This window comes from Lemur catta, chromosome 10 (genome assembly GCF_020740605.2).
Source record: "Lemur catta isolate mLemCat1 chromosome 10, mLemCat1.pri, whole genome shotgun sequence".
Classification (NCBI taxonomy): domain Eukaryota; kingdom Metazoa; phylum Chordata; class Mammalia; order Primates; family Lemuridae; genus Lemur; species Lemur catta.
Window position 1 is genome coordinate 45436590 of NC_059137.1, and position 17864 is coordinate 45454453.

At 37.8% G+C, this 17864-nt stretch overlaps 1 protein-coding gene across 28 annotated transcripts in view; it reads left to right on the plus strand.

Annotated features, from left to right (window-relative positions):
- Nucleotides 1–17864, plus strand: part of ELAVL2 (ELAV like RNA binding protein 2) — a 157270-nt gene that overhangs the window by 117849 nt on the left and 21557 nt on the right. For all 28 annotated transcript variants that reach the window (XM_045562643.1, XM_045562644.1, XM_045562646.1 and 25 more), the window contains one exon: nucleotides 674–777. In XM_045562643.1, coding sequence (XP_045418599.1) covers nucleotides 674–777 — 104 coding nt within the window. The remainder of the gene's footprint in view (nucleotides 1–673; nucleotides 778–17864) is intronic.

A 17864-nucleotide genomic window follows, 5' to 3' on the forward strand; every position in this document is an offset into this window, starting at 1 on the left:
TGTTCTCATGGGCTTGGATGTCAACACTGTACATCTTTTTGTTCCTATTTTCCTGTATTTCTTATCTATGCTGTAAAACCCCCTTTAGAGCGATTGAATGTATTTGAAGAAGCCATCCACTTAAATAAATGTATGTGTCCGTATATACATGCATAAATACACAGTTTGTTTTGGATTCTAAAATAATTGTACTTGATAAAGGCTGTAAATGTGTCAGGATACAATTTACAGAGCACTGACAGATTCTTGGTTGATGTTTGCCGTCTTCCCGTTTTATGGCTGAGGAAACTGAAGCTGAAAAGGTCTTGCCCGTTAAACCCTCTCGATAGCTCAGCCGAGATTTGTACCCACAGTTTCTGAAGCTGAGTGTTGTCGTGCTGCTGGCACTCTCTGGCTCAGGCAAGGCATGTATGATGGAACACTTTGGAGATGTGTGTATGTTTTTTAAACAGCATTGCTTGCTGAGTTCTAACTGATGTTTAAACTTGCAAATGTAGTAGACAGGAGACAAAAAAAGACTACATGCATATTTCTAGAAGAATTAATGGAGAGTTCTTTTTACTGTTGAGAAAATATGCTGGTGTTAATGATAAGACCATATGCCAAAATGAAAGTTGATCTCCGTTAGTGGTGTATAACTAATATATGCCTTTTCCCCCTTCCTTTTCATTAGGGCAGAGCTTGGGATATGGCTTTGTGAACTACATTGACCCCAAGGATGCAGAGAAAGCTATCAACACTCTGAATGGATTGAGACTTCAAACCAAAACAATAAAAGTATGTTTAAAGGTTTTTCATGTATGCTTGTAGGACAGAAGTTTAAAAAATTAAGGTTTAAAGCTCTCTCCTTTCTTCATTTTGGGCCTGTATAAACATTTCGCTGGGAGGCATAGTGGAATTTTTTGGTGATGTTGTGTGGTGAGGGAAGCTGTTTATTCGTGAATACTATATGTAATTGCCCATGTATTAACAAAGGGGTAGAGCAGCAACTTTCTTAGATAACTACTTTATGAAGCCTACTGAATTGAATCTCCTTTCCTTATAGAAAATTACTTGCCCTGTAACTTAGACTTGTTCTTCTATAAAGAGCCAGGTTGTAAATATGTTAGACTTTGCAGAGCCAATACAGTCTGTCACAACTTCTCAACTCTGCTTTTGTAGCACGAAAGCAGCCATAGCCACTACATAAACGAATGGACGTGGCTCTGAGCCAATAAAACTTTATTTATGGGCACTGAAACTTGAATTTCATATAATGTTCATGTGCTACAAAATATTCTTTTTATTTTTTTCCAATTAAAAAATGTAAAAACCATTTTTAGCTTATGAATCATACAAAAAAAGGTGGCAGGCTGGATTTGGTGCTTCAACTCTGTTCTGACAGATTCAGCTTACTTTGAGGAGACTGATGGGAGAAGAACTTCAGGTTATTTTTCCTGTTATATTTTTCTTTTCAAGACATACGGTAAATCTTGTGGATACTTTTCTGCGTTTGTGTATTTTTAAAATTCTTACATAGATTCTCTCAGGATAAGAAGCTAATCCAATTCACAGCGTAGATTTCTTTTCCTTTAGAAAATACAAAGGATGTCGCCTCTAGCAAATTCTTAGTACCTGCACGATCAATCTACTCGCTCCTGCCCAGTACAGACATTGCCAGTCAGTCATGGCACCGCTTCTCACTGAGTCTAAATGTGGCTCCCAAATATTTTTCAAAATAATGTTTCAGACAACCTCTATCAATTGACTCAAGTTGGAACCTATTTCCACCCTTGATTTAAGAAGCCAGCTCAGACTATAGCCTGAAGTGGTGAGGGGAAGTTAGTCAAGGCTGACTGTGGCATCTGCCTTCCTTAGAGACTTGTCTAGAAGATTTCTGCTCATTTTTTCAGGTATCTGGAAATGCAGTGTCATCTTGTGCTTTAAAGTTTCTTCTTTTAGAATTGTCAGTTAAGGTAATTCATTAATCCTGGGTAGTTTTGACATATCATTCTTTATATTTATTGGCCTAAAAGAAAAGTGCCTACCAGCTCTGTCTTATCTAAGGAAACTGTGTATGGTGACTCCCAAATACACTTGGACATGAGATGTCCAAGAATACTAGATGTTTCTTGATCAAGAAAATGTCCTATGAAAGATTCACCCTTCAATCAGAAAATGAACTAGTTACTATGTTATCAGAAATTGAGGGGAAAAAATTAGATTTCTGATACAGTCTATTACAGACTAAAGTTTGTTTTGACATATTTTCAACTGGACTGATTTTTCTAATTATTCATACTTCTCTGTATGCTTTTTGTGTTAGAGATTAATCTTTTACCAGTACTATTAGGTAATAATTAAGTGCTCTTAAAAAAAAGATATCCAATATCCAGTTACCTTCAGACTGTTTGGTTGTGCTCTATTCTACTGCAGAGTTTTGCAGGCTTTCCCTTCCCCAGCTTATATTGATTTCCAGGATGGCTGCTGTTTTTTCTTAGTTGTGGTTGAGAAGAAAATGGAATAGGTGGTTTGGGATGGCTCACCCCAGGAAATATCCTTTTCTCCGTTCCAGAAATAACCTACCCTCCTTCATTCTAGTGAGTCAGTTCTTTTGCTACACACCCTGGCTGCACTAAGATCCAGAAGAAGGTAGAAGTGCAGGGGAAAGAGAGCACCATAGAAGAAATGCACATGGCCTTCGAGGAGGCCATTGGTGACAGCTGCTTCCTCACTGTCCTTCATCCAGCCTTCTTGCTTCAGGGCCCAGCTGCTTGGGCTGAATACATGGAAGAAAGGACAGTAATGCCTTGTGGCTTTTGTACTGTGACATCTGCTACTTCTGATTTTTCTGAAATGCGGGTGAGGGTGATGGGTAAGCAGCAGGCTACTTCTTTCCCCGCCCCCACTTGGTTCCTGCAAAAATATCAGATAACAGCTGGTATCCTCAATTTGGCCCAGATTTTCTGAGAGGCAAAGCAGACCCTTTTCCAAAAGTATATGGCACCACTTTTGCCTGTTTGTTCTTTCTGTGTTTACTTATTTTCAGTTAGACAGGTTTTGTGCTCTTACACAATATCTTAGGCCTGATTTTTCTAGTATTCACAGCTTTAAGTACATTTTGGAAGCTGTATTTAAGCCTTTCTATTTTCTGGGACACTGTTCCACAAATTAGTCTCTTTTGCCCTCCTCCAGTCCATCCTCATGATGGCTGTCAGGCTAATCTTACAAAGCACCACTTTCCTCATGTTGCTTCTCACTCAGAATTCTATCGTGTTTCTCTGCTGTTTTACCATATCATCTGGCTAAGCTTTGGAGGAGTGACGCCAATGCTATTGCTATTCTCCACTGTAGTCAGACTGGCTCTTCACTTGAAAGCTGATCTTATTCCCAGCCTCTGTGCATATGCTCTTGGAGTTCTCACTTCCTGGTGTCCCTTTCCCACTCATTTTTAGTTTACTTGTGGCCATGTCATGTTTTGGAGCCCATCTGCAGTCCTCCTTTCAGCTGCTGCCTTGCCAGGTTGGTTCTTCCAACTTGTGTTGGGTTCCCCTTTCTTTGAAATGTGTATTCTTTACCCATGAGGAATCACGGAAGTTCTGGGATCAAAGGGACTTGTATGTAATTTAGGATTAAGCACTGCTGTTTGCCCCCCAATCAGAGTAGAGACCTTGGTGGTCATGCAGTTTAGTGAAGACCTGGCAGTTGAAGACTTGTCTTCTGATAACTTAAACCAAAACTCTTGCCATGACACTGTGCTTTGCCTTAAAAAGGTACAGGGTTTATATACTTTATATACAAGTATACAAGCATTTGTATCTTCCTTGAGTTTAGGTTTCTGTTTTGTCTTCCAAGCCACCTAGCATTTGGTTTGTTTTTGGTGAAATTCCTGGTCATTGGGATATTGAAAACAGTGAATCAAGTGGTGTGAACCATGTTTATTTAGCAATTTCTCCTGGGGCTTCCTAATACCATTAGCTTAGTAGGTTTTTGTGCAGCAGATAGTGTGTCAAATAAGTGACAGATATTCAGTATTTCTGCAGTGAGTGAAGTGAAGTCCCTAAGGCACTGTGAGATCCTAAAGCAGTTGTTCCCAGACTTGGTTGCATCTTAATCACAAGAGGAGTTAAAAATACAGGTTCTAGGACCCACTGCAGATCTACTAGATCAGTGTTCACAGGTAAGATTGAGGAATCTGTTTTTTAGTAAGCTTCCTAGGTAATTTGTGACAGCAAGTCCAAGGCCTAGCACTTAGAAACCTCCAAAATGTACCATTGGTGGGTTCTTTGTACATATGTTTTTTTGTGTGTGTGCAAAGTTCAGTTTGTCTTCTAGCTTTTACCTTAATAATCCTCTTGTGGTTAATTCTATCAACCAGAATATTAATCCTGTTTTTTTTTTTTTTTCCTCAAGCATTTGGAGTTCAGAGTGGTTCAGTCTTCACTGTGTGTGGCTTAGAAATTAGAAAAACTTACATACTCACCTCATGTTAGAATGGTATTTATTTTAAGTAGTAGCATTTATAGGTTAAAGTCTCAAGGTAGTTATTTTCTTTCTGTTTCTAAGGATTTTTTTTTTTCCGCTTGGTTGGGGAGATGTCTCAGCAGCTTGCATTGCTAGTGACATTATCCTATCCCTTAACTGCACGGGAGGCAGCTATTATGGGTTAAGCCTACCCACGTTGGTTCTCAGTGTTGATTGACATGGTAAATAAAATGTGACTGTTACAATATTACAAGATGTTTTAACTTTTGATATTAAGGAGGGTAGTGAGAAGGTAATATATGTCCAATTCAGGCGCAGGGTTGAAGGGAATCGCATGGCAGTGTCAAAAATTATATGGCGGCGCAGGGGAGGGAGCCCTCTGGTCCCCAAGGGAACCCTTCCTTTTGTGGACTATTCATGAGGTCAGCGGTGGTAACTACTGTGTTCAGTCTTCATGCCTTTTCTCTAACTCATTTTGTTTTTAGGGATCTTAAATATTGATAAAATCTAAATAGTCCATGAAACATTTATGGCTTAAAACCAATACTTTTGACATGTGGTTTAGGTTAATCATGTCAGACTTAAATTCATGATTCACAAACTAAAATCATTCATTTCCAAAAAATATATAGACTCCCCACCCCCCCAATACTCTGAATAGGTGATTATCACAAACACAGTCTCTCCCAACTTCTCCCTCCTCTACAATGGGCCTAGAAAACTTTATTTTTCCTGAAAATGGGGTTGCTTTATCTGGAAAGTAGGAGCTATATTATCTCAAGAAATATAACTTCTCATTGTTATGGTTAGGTTCTATTCCCCAAAAGAGAGAACCCTGTCTGAAAGTCCTACCAGCATAGAAAAACTGCCTAAGTTTGGTCTTGATTAAATAGATCTTTTTCTTAATCATTCAGGCATGCACCAAGTTAAAATTTACCTTTGCTTAAAAATTATTAATTGATACAGAGTAATATGAAATTTCTTATATTAAAATTAAACTACCATTTTAGCAAATATAGACAAACTCTGTTACCAAAAAATTGGAGAATTAATTATAAGTAGTAATATCCATTTCTTGAAGTGTTCAGTTTTAGGACTAACAAAGCTAATAAACCTATATGCTAAGCTACTGTATTGCTTTTAATTTATTGTTAAATTTATATCTTTTTCTAATTAGCTTATCCTTTTCTTGTTAGTAAATGTCATGTTTGTACTCTTTTATTTCAAGCTTAGCTTGAACTTGACTCTTAATATAAGAGACATATAGAACTATGTTTCTGAAATCTTACCTTCCCTGAGTATAAATGATTTAACTGGCTGTGTGATCTTAGACAAATCTTTTAACCATTTAAATTTCCACTTGTAGCTGTGGCATAAATTAATTTATTCATCACTAAGAATGTTTATTATCTGCCTCTTTGGAGGGGGGAAGAAACATTTTGTGGTTTGTCAGATTGCATGTTAAGAAAAAGTGCAACTGTTTTTTAATGTTTATCATGTAGAATGATTTAGTGTTGAAATGCAGTACCCTGTCATGAAGAGATAACAATTTTAACTGTTCTTTGCTGCTCTTGAAAGTTTAGCAGCCACAGTAAAATCTGGGTTGGGAAACACATTTCTAACTCAGCCTCTTTTTGCCACAGGATGATTGGAATGGGGTTGTTTTTTATGTACTGTAAGTTCCTTTATAAAATATAATTCTGACCGTTAGAAATCTACGTGCTGTGTAAATCAGCCCCCACTGTAGAGAAGGAGGGGCATGGAAGCTGGAATGTGACTAAAGCCATGCCAAGGACTTGCCACCTGGTCGGTCGGTGCTCTGGTAAAATACCTGTAGCACCATTCTGGGGTGTTTTGCTTTTATAATAGTCATAAAGCCAAAAATTCGTGTTTTTGTAGGGCTTGCAAGTTTGAAAGCAGATGTTAGAGGAACCGCATATTATTTGCTAAAGCAGAAAGTGGGGGTGAAGAATATGGAAATGAGCCTGAGAGTGATTGGGGTTCATAAAAAGTGAGTGTGCCATGCAAAAGCACCACGTAGGTGAGGGAGGGCCACCAGGGAGTTTTGAAGAGAGCAGTGATGGGATTGAACTTGAATTTTTATCTGGAGAGGATTTAAACTCCACGTCTCTCTGAGATCTCAGCCCACCCTAGTGTTCTTCTGGCTTGTATAGATTGTTATTTTCTGTGAAGATACAAAGTATAGAAATTTATAAATCACCTCCCATAAAGTACCCCTCATCTTAAAAATTGTATATAGACCATTTTTCCCTTTTACCTTGAGAAGACTTTGAAAATTTGGAAATAATAGTTTGAAGGACAGGCCTCAAGTTAACTGACTCACTTATTAGATGTTAGCCTAATAAATGCTATTTTTTTCTGGTCTGGTCAGATCTGTTTCTGGAGGAGCAACAAAAAAAAAATTTGAAAAAGTATATACCAGCAGTGGGAGCAAAAATGGAAACATTGAGTAAATGGTTTCTTTGCCTTTTAAAAATATGGACAGACTGCGTGTTTTCCAAAGTTTATTTTTTAACTCATGGTCTGGAATTCTCTAGAGCCATGTATTAAGGTTTAACAGTATATTGCTATGTTTGATTATCAGATATACCTCTTCAACACATTTAAATAAAATTCTTGTATTGAGTCCAGTTTACAGTCCCTAAGTGAGAAATAACAGGTGAGTTTTTGATTGTGTTATTCGTATAGTGCCCTTCATGTATTTTGTAGAATGCTTCATTATGAGCTTTGATTTCTTTTTTTGTTTTCCCCTCCACACAAAAAGCCCAGAGGTTGCTTACCTAGTGTGCTCTAGGGAATGAGGGAAAGTGGCCCAGTAGGGTCCAGAACTTGTTTGTCTAGACTTCAGGCCTGTTGTGTTACTTCTGCCCCTTCTAGCTACTTCCACAATAAGTTAAATGGGCATTTGGGAATTCCCAAAGGGCAATAACTCTTTGAATGGAGTTTCTTTAGATATTTTTCACGGTGGCTGGAGCACAGGCTGAGCCACACAGGGAATGGTGAGGACCGGGGTTCCTGGTGGCGGTGTCCCCAACTTGCTTCCTGCCTGTCCCTGCCTTCAAGCCACAGGGCGGGTGGTGGTGGTGAAAGAGTCTCAGCGGTTGACTAAACCATTTTTCTTAGAAGGGAGTTGTTGGATCATTTTGTTACCCAAGCATGCTTTGTGAGGGATGTCATGGCCCATGTGGATGCTTAAACTTACACGAAGTGAGGTCTGCAGTAGAAATTCCCAGCCGTTCCATTTCTGGAACCAGCATGGAGAATTTTAGGTTTTATGAAGCTTACTTCCATTAGAGTTAAAAGAATAACTGCCTCTTTATGTATGCTTGTGTGGAAGGCAAGGAGAAGGCCATGGACGTAATGATTTTTGGGTTTAGGAAGTTGCTGGTGTGCGTGTGTGTGTGTGTGTGTGTGTGTGTGTGTGTGTGTGTTGTGCGGTGGGAGAGAATCTCTTTTAACCTTAGTGACTGTTTATCAGAACTTTGAGCTATTTAGTCAGGACTCTCATAACAGCTTTTAAAAGGGAAAACTACTCGTAGGCCTAGAATGTTAAGCACAAAATTGGTTTTCTAATAATAATGAGGAAGAGATTCAGGCATACTATATGTATCTTGATAGAAGACACTGAAAATAGTAGAACCATGTGTTCAAGTCTTGTTTGCGTTTCAGTTCTAAGCTAAGGATAAGATGAGATGAAATGGAACTGGGTGGCCACAAAACTCTTCTGCCTGGATATCATCCTGGTCCTTCACTTTTCCTGCCTGTTTTATAAGTGTACACCAGGAGAAGCATTTCTGCAAGGCACTGGTAGCGGTTGTTTATTTTACTTTTCCACTGCTGCTTAAGGGGGATGGTGGGGGAGGGGTTTTCTTTCATTTATGACCTGGGAAAAGGGGTGTTAAGACAGCTTGGCTTCATTCAGTCTATGCTGCTGTAGCTAGCTTTGTGAGAGTTCAGATGAATGTGCTAACTTCCCAAGAAGGAGCCCTTAATTCCTTGCTGTATCTACTTTTCACAGTAATTTCATAGGGCTTTTATCTCTTGTTTGGATTCATACAAAAACAACAGTAGTCTATGGTAGGTAAATACTTAATCCCTTCCACGGACGAAATGAAGCTTGAGTTAAGGAACTTGATCAAAATGATACAGCAATAGCACTACTGGCATGAGAAATATAGTATCATGTTGGCTGATGCTGTAGCTTTTATTGTTCCTATCTTAAGATAATAGTATTAAAGGGTTTTGCTTGATACCACTCTAAATGAACCAACTATATTCTCTTGGCGGCCTTAATTTGTACCTTTTAGTGTCTTGAGACTTTCTGAACCAGATCTGTTAGGTGCGAGGGAGTGTAGAGCTGTCTGTGCCTAAGGGTGGAAGAACTCTGCTGTCTTTCAGGGTGAGCACTCGAGACAGCCAGACCTACAGTTTGAGAAGAAGACTGGTATCTGGAGATCATATTTAGCAGATAAGTGAGTTAATATTGATTCAATTATTTCAATTGTAATTGAACATTAAGAGAATTATTATAGTAACTTCCTGAATCTGTTTTATAGGAGAGTACCCATTTTTCAAGAATGTTTTTCTGGTAAGTTCTGAAGAATCTTAGATGCTAATTTAAAAATTACAGAAAAGTGCATTAACGTTGGTCTGTCTTTAAATTTGTGCAAACCCTTTATAAAAGCATGGACGGTCTGCTTTCTTTTACTCCCACCTCTGCCGGACTTTCCTGTCCGTGCCTTTAGCGTGAGTCTCAGCCGCTACATCAGAATTGCTTGTGGAGGTTTTATTTCAAGAAGTTCCTATGGGTAAGCAGGGAGAGGGCTACACATATTTTGGAAACAGGAAATCTGATACTTGTCTGCCTCTGCTATCTCCATTCTGTGAAGAACTGATTTGAAGGCTGCAATAGGACTTGGAGTCCCAAGTCCTGGATTTGTGCTCTGTTCTTGCTCTTGGTCAGGTTTTCTCATTGATAAAATAATGGAGATGGTCCTGGTTTACACAGTTGTTAAATGCTTTCAAGTGTTAAATCATTGGCCTATGGAGTCAGAAAATACTTGTGCTGGCTTTGTTACTTAGGGAAAGCAAAGATGAAGAATATTCGGTTGTTTCTCAATCTTCCTTTTCTATGTTAAAATTATATCTTAGAAATTTAGTTGGGGAGGAATTAAGAGAAAGTCACCTTTGCTCAGAAGAAAGCAGTCACAGTGTATCATTCTCTGGTTTAATTTTTACATTTACCGTAGTTAACTTTGTGTTAGGCAGAAGAGGATGATGGGGGGAAGCAATAAAATCATGCTCATGTGCTTCGGTTTTTGGTCATTAGTGTAAGGTTACCTCTTCCCATGGGAATGAGAAGTCTAATCCTTCCTGCACTGGTTGTGTGGTTGCTAATGAGTCTTGAAATGGCCCTCAGGTGAGCTGCATGAAGAGTCAGGAAAGGCAGGGCACCCACAGTCCTGGAAACTGATAATTCAGAAAAAGCTGTAGTTTTCAGTTTTGTTAAATGCCTGTATTTAGAAATTCGACTGTTCCTGCCTGCCTTAACCTAGCAATGACCCTGTTTATATTCCTAGAAAGATGCTAGAAGAGAAGTCATTGATAGTGGCTCCGACTTCATAGAATCAATCACAGCGGCGTTTTTGCAGAGACTGGCCAGGCTGTTGGGCTCCCCACCCCAGCTGAGCCACATCCAGCCTGTCTGAGTTCTGAGAATTATCTTTGGACGGGCTTTATTTTATGTCTACATTTTTGCATTTGTTGATTTATATTCCTAAATGCTTTGCTTTCAAGCTACATGGGCATTTGTCTCATTCAGAAACTAACGTCAGTGGGTGGCAAGGAGGAGGCTTGGCATCTAAGATTTCTATGAGCTTTCTAGGAAACCCTAATGTGCCCCGGAGTTTGAGGATTGCCTATTTTAAATCCCTTTACACGAGGGACTGGCAAAACTTTAATGTTCATCAGAATCACTGGGGTGGGATGGTTGATAAAAGTGCAGATTTCTAGACCCTAACCAGTTCTTACTGAATCTGATTATCTGCCGAGTGAGGCTGAAGAAATTATATTTTAATAGCTACCGCAGGTGATTGGTAAGCAGGCAGTAACCTGACCTTGGAAATACTGTTTAGTGAATCTTAACGATTTGCACTTGGGTAGGTCTGTGGTGCTTGCTTCAAAACAAATGTACTTGTAAATAACATGATTTTCATTTGTGAGTTATATCTTGATATCTTGAATAGTTGGGATTAACCATTGTGTTTTTAATGAATATAATGCTGAATTTACGTAAGAAGAAATACATCTTTTCTCTCACATAATTTGTGCATTTTCAGAGCATTTGTATGTCATTAAATACTTTAGCATTATGAGTACATTAGCATAATTTATTATTTGATGCTGAGAGTATTTAGGGAATTTGTAGTATGGTTCTTTAGGGCCCATCCTTGTAAAAATGAGTGTCTCATACTGTAGAGATTGGGAGTTGAGTTATATGATCCAAGATGGTTGTGTTCCTTAGATTGTGAAAGTTGTTTTTACAATGCAATAAAAATTCATCTCATATGTATAGGCTCCTAACCACACTGCTCTCCCAACCCTCCCCAGTATCTTAATATTTGAACTTTCTAGCCAGGGCCTGAATAAATGGGAATTTGCTCTATTATCAGAACTCCCACACATTGAATATTAATTTTTTAAAAATAAAAAACCCATTTGCTATATGCAGCCTTAATTTAGAAACCTTTTGACCTGTAAACTAAATTTTGTCACCAAGGCTACCTGAAAGCAGTGTATACTCTTGCTAAAAGGCTTAGACTGTTTCCACCCTGCTCAGATTTGCAAAAATGCATTAATAAGAAACCAAGGATTTTTCTTAGCGTTCTTCATTAAGTGATGTCTTGGGGGAATTGTGAAATATGCATTGTCTGCAAACTATCCGGCGCACAAAGTCAAATGAGCTGTGAAGGTGAGGGGTAAAAACATCCCTCTCACCTTTGTACTTTGTTCTTTGAGTATTAAAGAACATTGATCTACCGAGTGGCAAAGAGGATACTATTTGGCGGTTTAATTACAGCCAGTGAGTGTTATTGATGCTATCAATCAGCGAGACCCAGGGAAAAGGGCCTGGTGCCAGATCATTCAGTGTAATAAAATACCTCAGGACGGGATTCTCAAGGTGCTTCTGCAGATCGGAAGCAGGAGAACACTTTGTCTTGGAACAAAGATAAAGATGGTTGTCCCTGTCCCCACTGCCCTCTCTTTAAATTTCTGCAGGAGTTCTGTAAATGGCAATGATGCAGTCTCTTTGTTGTGTACTGTGACAGTTGTCCATGTTTTCTTTAAAAACCCTTTTACTTGTAGAATCTTTACACCTGTCACACAAAGGGCTTTAGGAATACAGTAATTATTTTTTGTTAAAGCTGTTCGGGGGAATATATAGCTCAGGTGTCTAATAGATATTTGGAGAATGAAGGATCGTGTTTGAATGAGACTATTAGTGTTGCAAATCAGTTCATTTAAAAAAAGCTTTCCCTGTGGTTATTCTCTAACGTCTAATCATGTAGAGAGAGAAATGTCTTGGTACATTTAAAGTCATAAAACACTCAGTAATGTTTCAGGGATTATCCCCTGATGTATTGAATACATTTTTCATAGTTGTGTAACTTAGGTCCACAAAATATATGTAGGTAAAACTTCCTTTGGCTCTGTGGGGAGGGCACTTAATAACACTTCTATTATCCTCCCCCACTTCCCCTTTATCAGATGTGTCTCACACAAATTTCCATCTCAGCCTTTTAAATGCCATAGGCAATCCTGAATGTTTCCTGTTTTACTGCTTTTTCTTTTTTTCAAATACCTGGCACACAATTTCAACTGATTAAGGCTTACCAAAGACAGTCTACCCTTGAAAGAAAGTGAGTTGGTTTTGTAACTTTTTTGTGTGTATATGTATGTGTACATGTGCCTATATATTAGATCTGTGACAAATGGATCAAATCAGGCCCCAAAACGCTAAATTCTGGGATATTGTATGGTTTTCTTAACGAGATAGGCATGGTTTGCAGATTTTGTTTTAAATTTAAAACAGGTGTTTGAAGGGGGATTGTTGAAATAGAATATCTTGTCCTTTGTTTAAGAGGAAGATCACTTGTTAGGAATTTTTCTTTGGATACTTGAGGAATAATTTTTTAAATTTAGTAAAAGTGATTATTTCATGTTCAAGACCCCCATCCTGTTAGAACCTTATTATATTATATGGAACTGTAACAAGACTAGCAGTCAGGCTCCACATTTGTAGGGAAGATTATTAACTTTAAAAGTTATTCATGTCCATCATGCGTGTGCTTCTTCCCCACCCCAAACAAAGGGCAAGGATGAACAAGTGTAAAAATTTTAAAACAGTATTTAATTGTAAGTTGCATTTGTTTTTCTAAGACTATATAATCTTGGCTATATACAGTCTTGGACAGGGAATATTTGTGGGTAATGAGGTAAGTATTTAGTTCTGCAAGCATTTTTGGTGCCTGGTGTGTGCCAGTTAGCTTTGGTAAATGTTGAAACAGTGCAAAAATAAGAGGCAGTCTTGTCCTTGATGCCATTGTGTGGCAGGGAAGACAGCACTTACTTTATATGACCATTATTTGGACGTATGATAAGTGAAATGCAGAGTACAATGCAAATGGATATGTCACTGGCTGTCGAGAGGCCTCTGCTATGATTTCAGAGGTGATAGTGTTTTCCAAGGTAGGTTTATCAGGTGGAGAAAGAAAAAGGGTTTTACACGTGGAGGAGTGTCCCATAAAAAAGCACAGAGGCTTTTACACAATGTATACCTTTTGGGAGAAGCTTATATCTGAAAACTCTAAAGCATACTTATTCTGTCAGGTAATAACCATAAAAAAAAGATAGACAGGCAAATTTGATAAATCATAGTCTCATAGTTTACATTTATCCCCTTTTAGTGAAGAGCTAGTTTGTAAGAGGAACTGTAGGAATGAATTTTGGGTAGATTAATTCATTTGTGCTCATAGAAATATACCTGCCTTGCTCTGCAAAGATCCATGGTGACCTATGGGACTCATTTAAGGTATTTATAAATGGTACCAAGATGAAGTTTCTCTGTGTAGTATTTCGTGTACACAGAAGAGAGGATCATTATATTTTCATTACTCTTTAGTAGGTCAAAGATGACTTGGGTGTCTGAACCAACATTGTTGCAAAGCAGATTTTTTTTCTAGTTACAGAACAAAAGGAAACTTATTGTAGATGGTGTATAAATTAGCTTTTTTACTACCACACTGATTTTGACAGTTCCCCTTACCTAGGTTATGATGGGAAAACCATCTTCATTGTTTTTCTTTCATACATTTCTGTCAGATAATACTTTCCAACATTTTGATTGTCATTCCTCTGCTCATGAAAGCTTCACCCTGACATTTAAGGGCTCTAGAATCTGCCCCTAACTCACTATTCCTATGTTATCAGTGTACTGCAGAAATCTTTATTCTGGCTCAGCTGGGCTTTTCCTCCTCCAATAGGCAAATGTGATCCTTCACGCCTTGGGTCATTCTCTTCCTACACTGCACGATACCCCTATCATTCACCAAGCTTTATTTGGCCCTAAAAGCACTTACTTTTCACCGCACATTCCACTTTCTCTCCTATTTGGTTGTCTGCTTTCTGAAGACAAAGGGATCTTTGTCTTCAGAGCACCTCGCAAAATGCTTACATTTTTATTTATAGCTTCTACATGAAGAAGTTCTATCTGTTGCTTATAAGAAAGAACAGAGAACTGCTCTCTGTGCTCAAAGGTGGAAAAAGTCACAACTTAAGTGAAATTTTCTGGAGATTTTTTTTTTTCCTTTCTTTTAAGGCATCCTGAACTTTGGGTAGGTGGTTCAAAACTCTTGTCACTTCCTGGTAGGTGTCACTGTACATCAAAGATATGGCTGTATGAAAAACGTGTAAAGGACTTAATCTACTTTTTGTTTTCTACAAAACATGAAGATTTAATTAAAGGTATCCCTTTGTGTGAGATTTTCTACATAATGTCCATCAGCCTGTGTCTTCATCTATCATCTCTCTCTCTCTCAGACCTTAGATGAAGGAGTATGTGAAAGCCCTAGGATGTTTAATCTTCCAAAATTGGCTTGATGAGAATCTTTTCCACATTACCAACCAGTACTAGTTGACCTTTATTCTTAAACAGCTTCACTTTACTTATGCCAGCCAGTGTATAGTCATTCTTTAGGTTTAATTTCCTAAGTCAGGATTTTAATCTGTTGATAGTGCCTTAGGCATACTAGACATTCAAATACTACACAAGTCATAACTCAAGTATATTTTTGGTGATAAAGTTATGGCAGTTATCTTGATGGTATAGCTTCTGTTGGAGATGTCATCGGGTCAAGTTTCAGAATCTCGAAAGAACCGTTAAGAAACCATTACTGGAGAATGGCTTTCTAAGCATTGGATTAATACATATATTTTTTATAAGCTAGTTTAACCTGCATTGTTTCCAGTGAAGCATAAGGAGCCAGATTGTTTGGGCAAATGTCACAATATCTAATCATCTTGCCTGAGAGGTACTTCAGAAACAGCTTCTGCATAGGCCATGGAATACATGCACTCAACAGGTATTAGAGTACCTACTTGGTGGGTGGGACTACAAGATAGGCATACACGTAAGACTTAAGTTTCAACCATCTAGGAGCTTAAAACCTAATAATATAAAAGCTTTGAATTGTAATACTCTTAACCTTGGGAGGAAGCTTTGAGGCAGTCTGGTGCTCTGGCAGTATTTAAGAAGCCTAAGTACTGTGATTTTTCTTTAAGTGTCTCTAATGTGTTCATGGTATATTTAATGAAAGTTTCTAAAGTGAAATTTTTCTAGTGCTACCTGCTAGTATAGCCTCCTCAGTATCCTCAGTATTTTTTTTTTAATACTGGTAAAGCACATTGAATCATTAGGCAGGTGATTGCATAGTAATTTATAACCCCATACTACATGTAGAAACATATGCATAACCTTAATCTGAAGTTAGGAGTTATTCTGTGATGGCCATTTATTATTTCTATTTCCCCCCAAAACGTATTGTTTCTTACATCACATCTTACTTTACTAGGTTTAAGCTTTAACAGGGCTCTACAAGAGAGAATGAGGAAATGGAAGGATTTAATATGTAATAGTTCGATGGGAGAAATGGAATTAAGTGGGGCTTTTCTGTCTGCTCATGTAAAGATGTTGGATGTTGGCTCTCGGTGTGACAGTAAGGCAGCGTTCGTCCTCACACTTCCGCTGGGCACAGGCTTTCCACCACACTCATCTTCCATCATCTTACAGAATACCTGAAATATTCAAGAATTAGTTTTAATAATTACCATGGATTTGGAAGAAGTCTCACACATGTAATCTTTGCTTTTATGTTAAAGTGTATACATGGTGTGCCAAGTCTCCCTCTCTGTGTCTCATCTGTCCTCAAAAATAATAGTAATCTCTGAGTTTTCTGTAAATTTGGGGATATTGGTGATACTACCAAATTCATAGACTTGTTGTGAGGATCAGTTGAATTAACATTTGTAACATGTCCGGGACAGTGTCTGGCATGTGGTAAACACTTACTAAATCTCAGGGGCTATCATTATCTGTGTTGTTATGATATATATGCAGTATTACATATTATGATTAAAAATTATGGCTCTACAGCTCTGTGCTAGTAGTTCTGTTATTCCATTTAATACTTGTAAGGCCCCCATGAGGTGAGTACTATCATTAACATAAGTAAAGAAATAGAGGTTTAAAAGGACCTAAGGAAATTATTCCAGAGTTACTTGACTGGCAAGTGACAGAACCAAGACCTGGATCTGGCTCTGTGTGATTCTGTTCCATGTGTTTTTATTTCCTAACTTTCGAGGGGTCTAGTTCAAACATTCAACTCTGGTCACTGGTTCATAGTATGCCCTGTTTTGGGCAGAACTTCACCAGGGATAATGCATTCTCTTCTGCTTTTTTGTAAGATTTTTGGCCTAGTACTAAACTGACTCATGTTTGCCTCAGTTCCCGCCTATTCATGTTACTTAATATTTCTAAAGATTATGTGGCCAAATATAGGCTTATTTCTTATTTTTAAAGTTAATAGTTAAGGGAGTTAGTTTTCTTAACCATTTATGGAAACTTCCTGGTGGTGATAGCTGAAACTCCTATTTTTTAATGTCTATTTTTTAATACCATTTTAGTGTAATCACTTTCTAGAATTTGTGTGGGTTAATTGAAGGTACAAGACTAGAAATGAAATATGGAGCGACAGGTTCCTGGAAGGACTAGTTTATCTCCACTGCGATAGTGGATTTGATTTATCCACCCACTCCTTAGATGCCATATCCACTACTGTTGCTCTACTTGTATTTTATTTTTTCTTAATTTTTTTTTTTTTTTTTTTAACCTGTAGAGGTACTTAGGAATTTGAAAGACATTTGTGGCCTAAGTTGCATTTCAAGAATCTTTACCATTCACTCCAGTTGCCTTTTCCAGCACAAGATATCCTTGTTGAACCGACTGTACTACAGCTAAGGAGAAACGGGAATAAAAGGGCAGAAATGATCTTCCAGCCATACTTTAATAAAAAATAAAAATGTCAGTCTGGACAGCCTATTGAGACTCTCATTTAGAATGCACATGGATGAAACTGGATAGCATTTAGTAGAACTTGCTCAGTGTAATTTTTCAGAGGCTGAGTTTAAGATGTGTGCAAGTCTGCAGTTCATGATTAGTTGCTTAATCACAACCATCATACCTTATTTTTCTGTGGCTATTTGGTAGTTTTAGTACTGTCTTTAGCAAGGTCATGTGATTAGTTATTCTTAGGACATTACTTACTCTTAGCTTCATCTTTAAGTTGAAGCTAAGATCAACTGCATTGACTTTTCTTTAATGATTTTGCACTAAGACTTGAAAATGATATGAGGCGGAGAAGTCTCCCTAGTGTAAACATCTAGTTGCTGTTTTCCCTTTCTGTTAAATGGCATGTAATTTTTAAAAAGGACAGAAATACTTAATATCAAAAAGATTCTATTGTAGGTACATTATTATTGGTGTAAAACACTAGTCTCAGGATTCTTAGTCTGATTTTTCTCTTTATTCTTCCCCAACCCCATATAATTAAATTTTTCTTAAACATCTCCTGGATAATTCTCAGGCATTACTGGTAGAAGAAATATAGTAACTGTCCTACGAGAATGATTCATTTTGACTTGTTTCGTATTTCCTTATGTGTATTTAAGAAAATATTTTATTTTACAAAGCTAAGGTTCTTAACCTTCTTGCAGTATCTCTTTGGAAATATCTGATCATTCTCCTGATAACTGCCGTTACATAA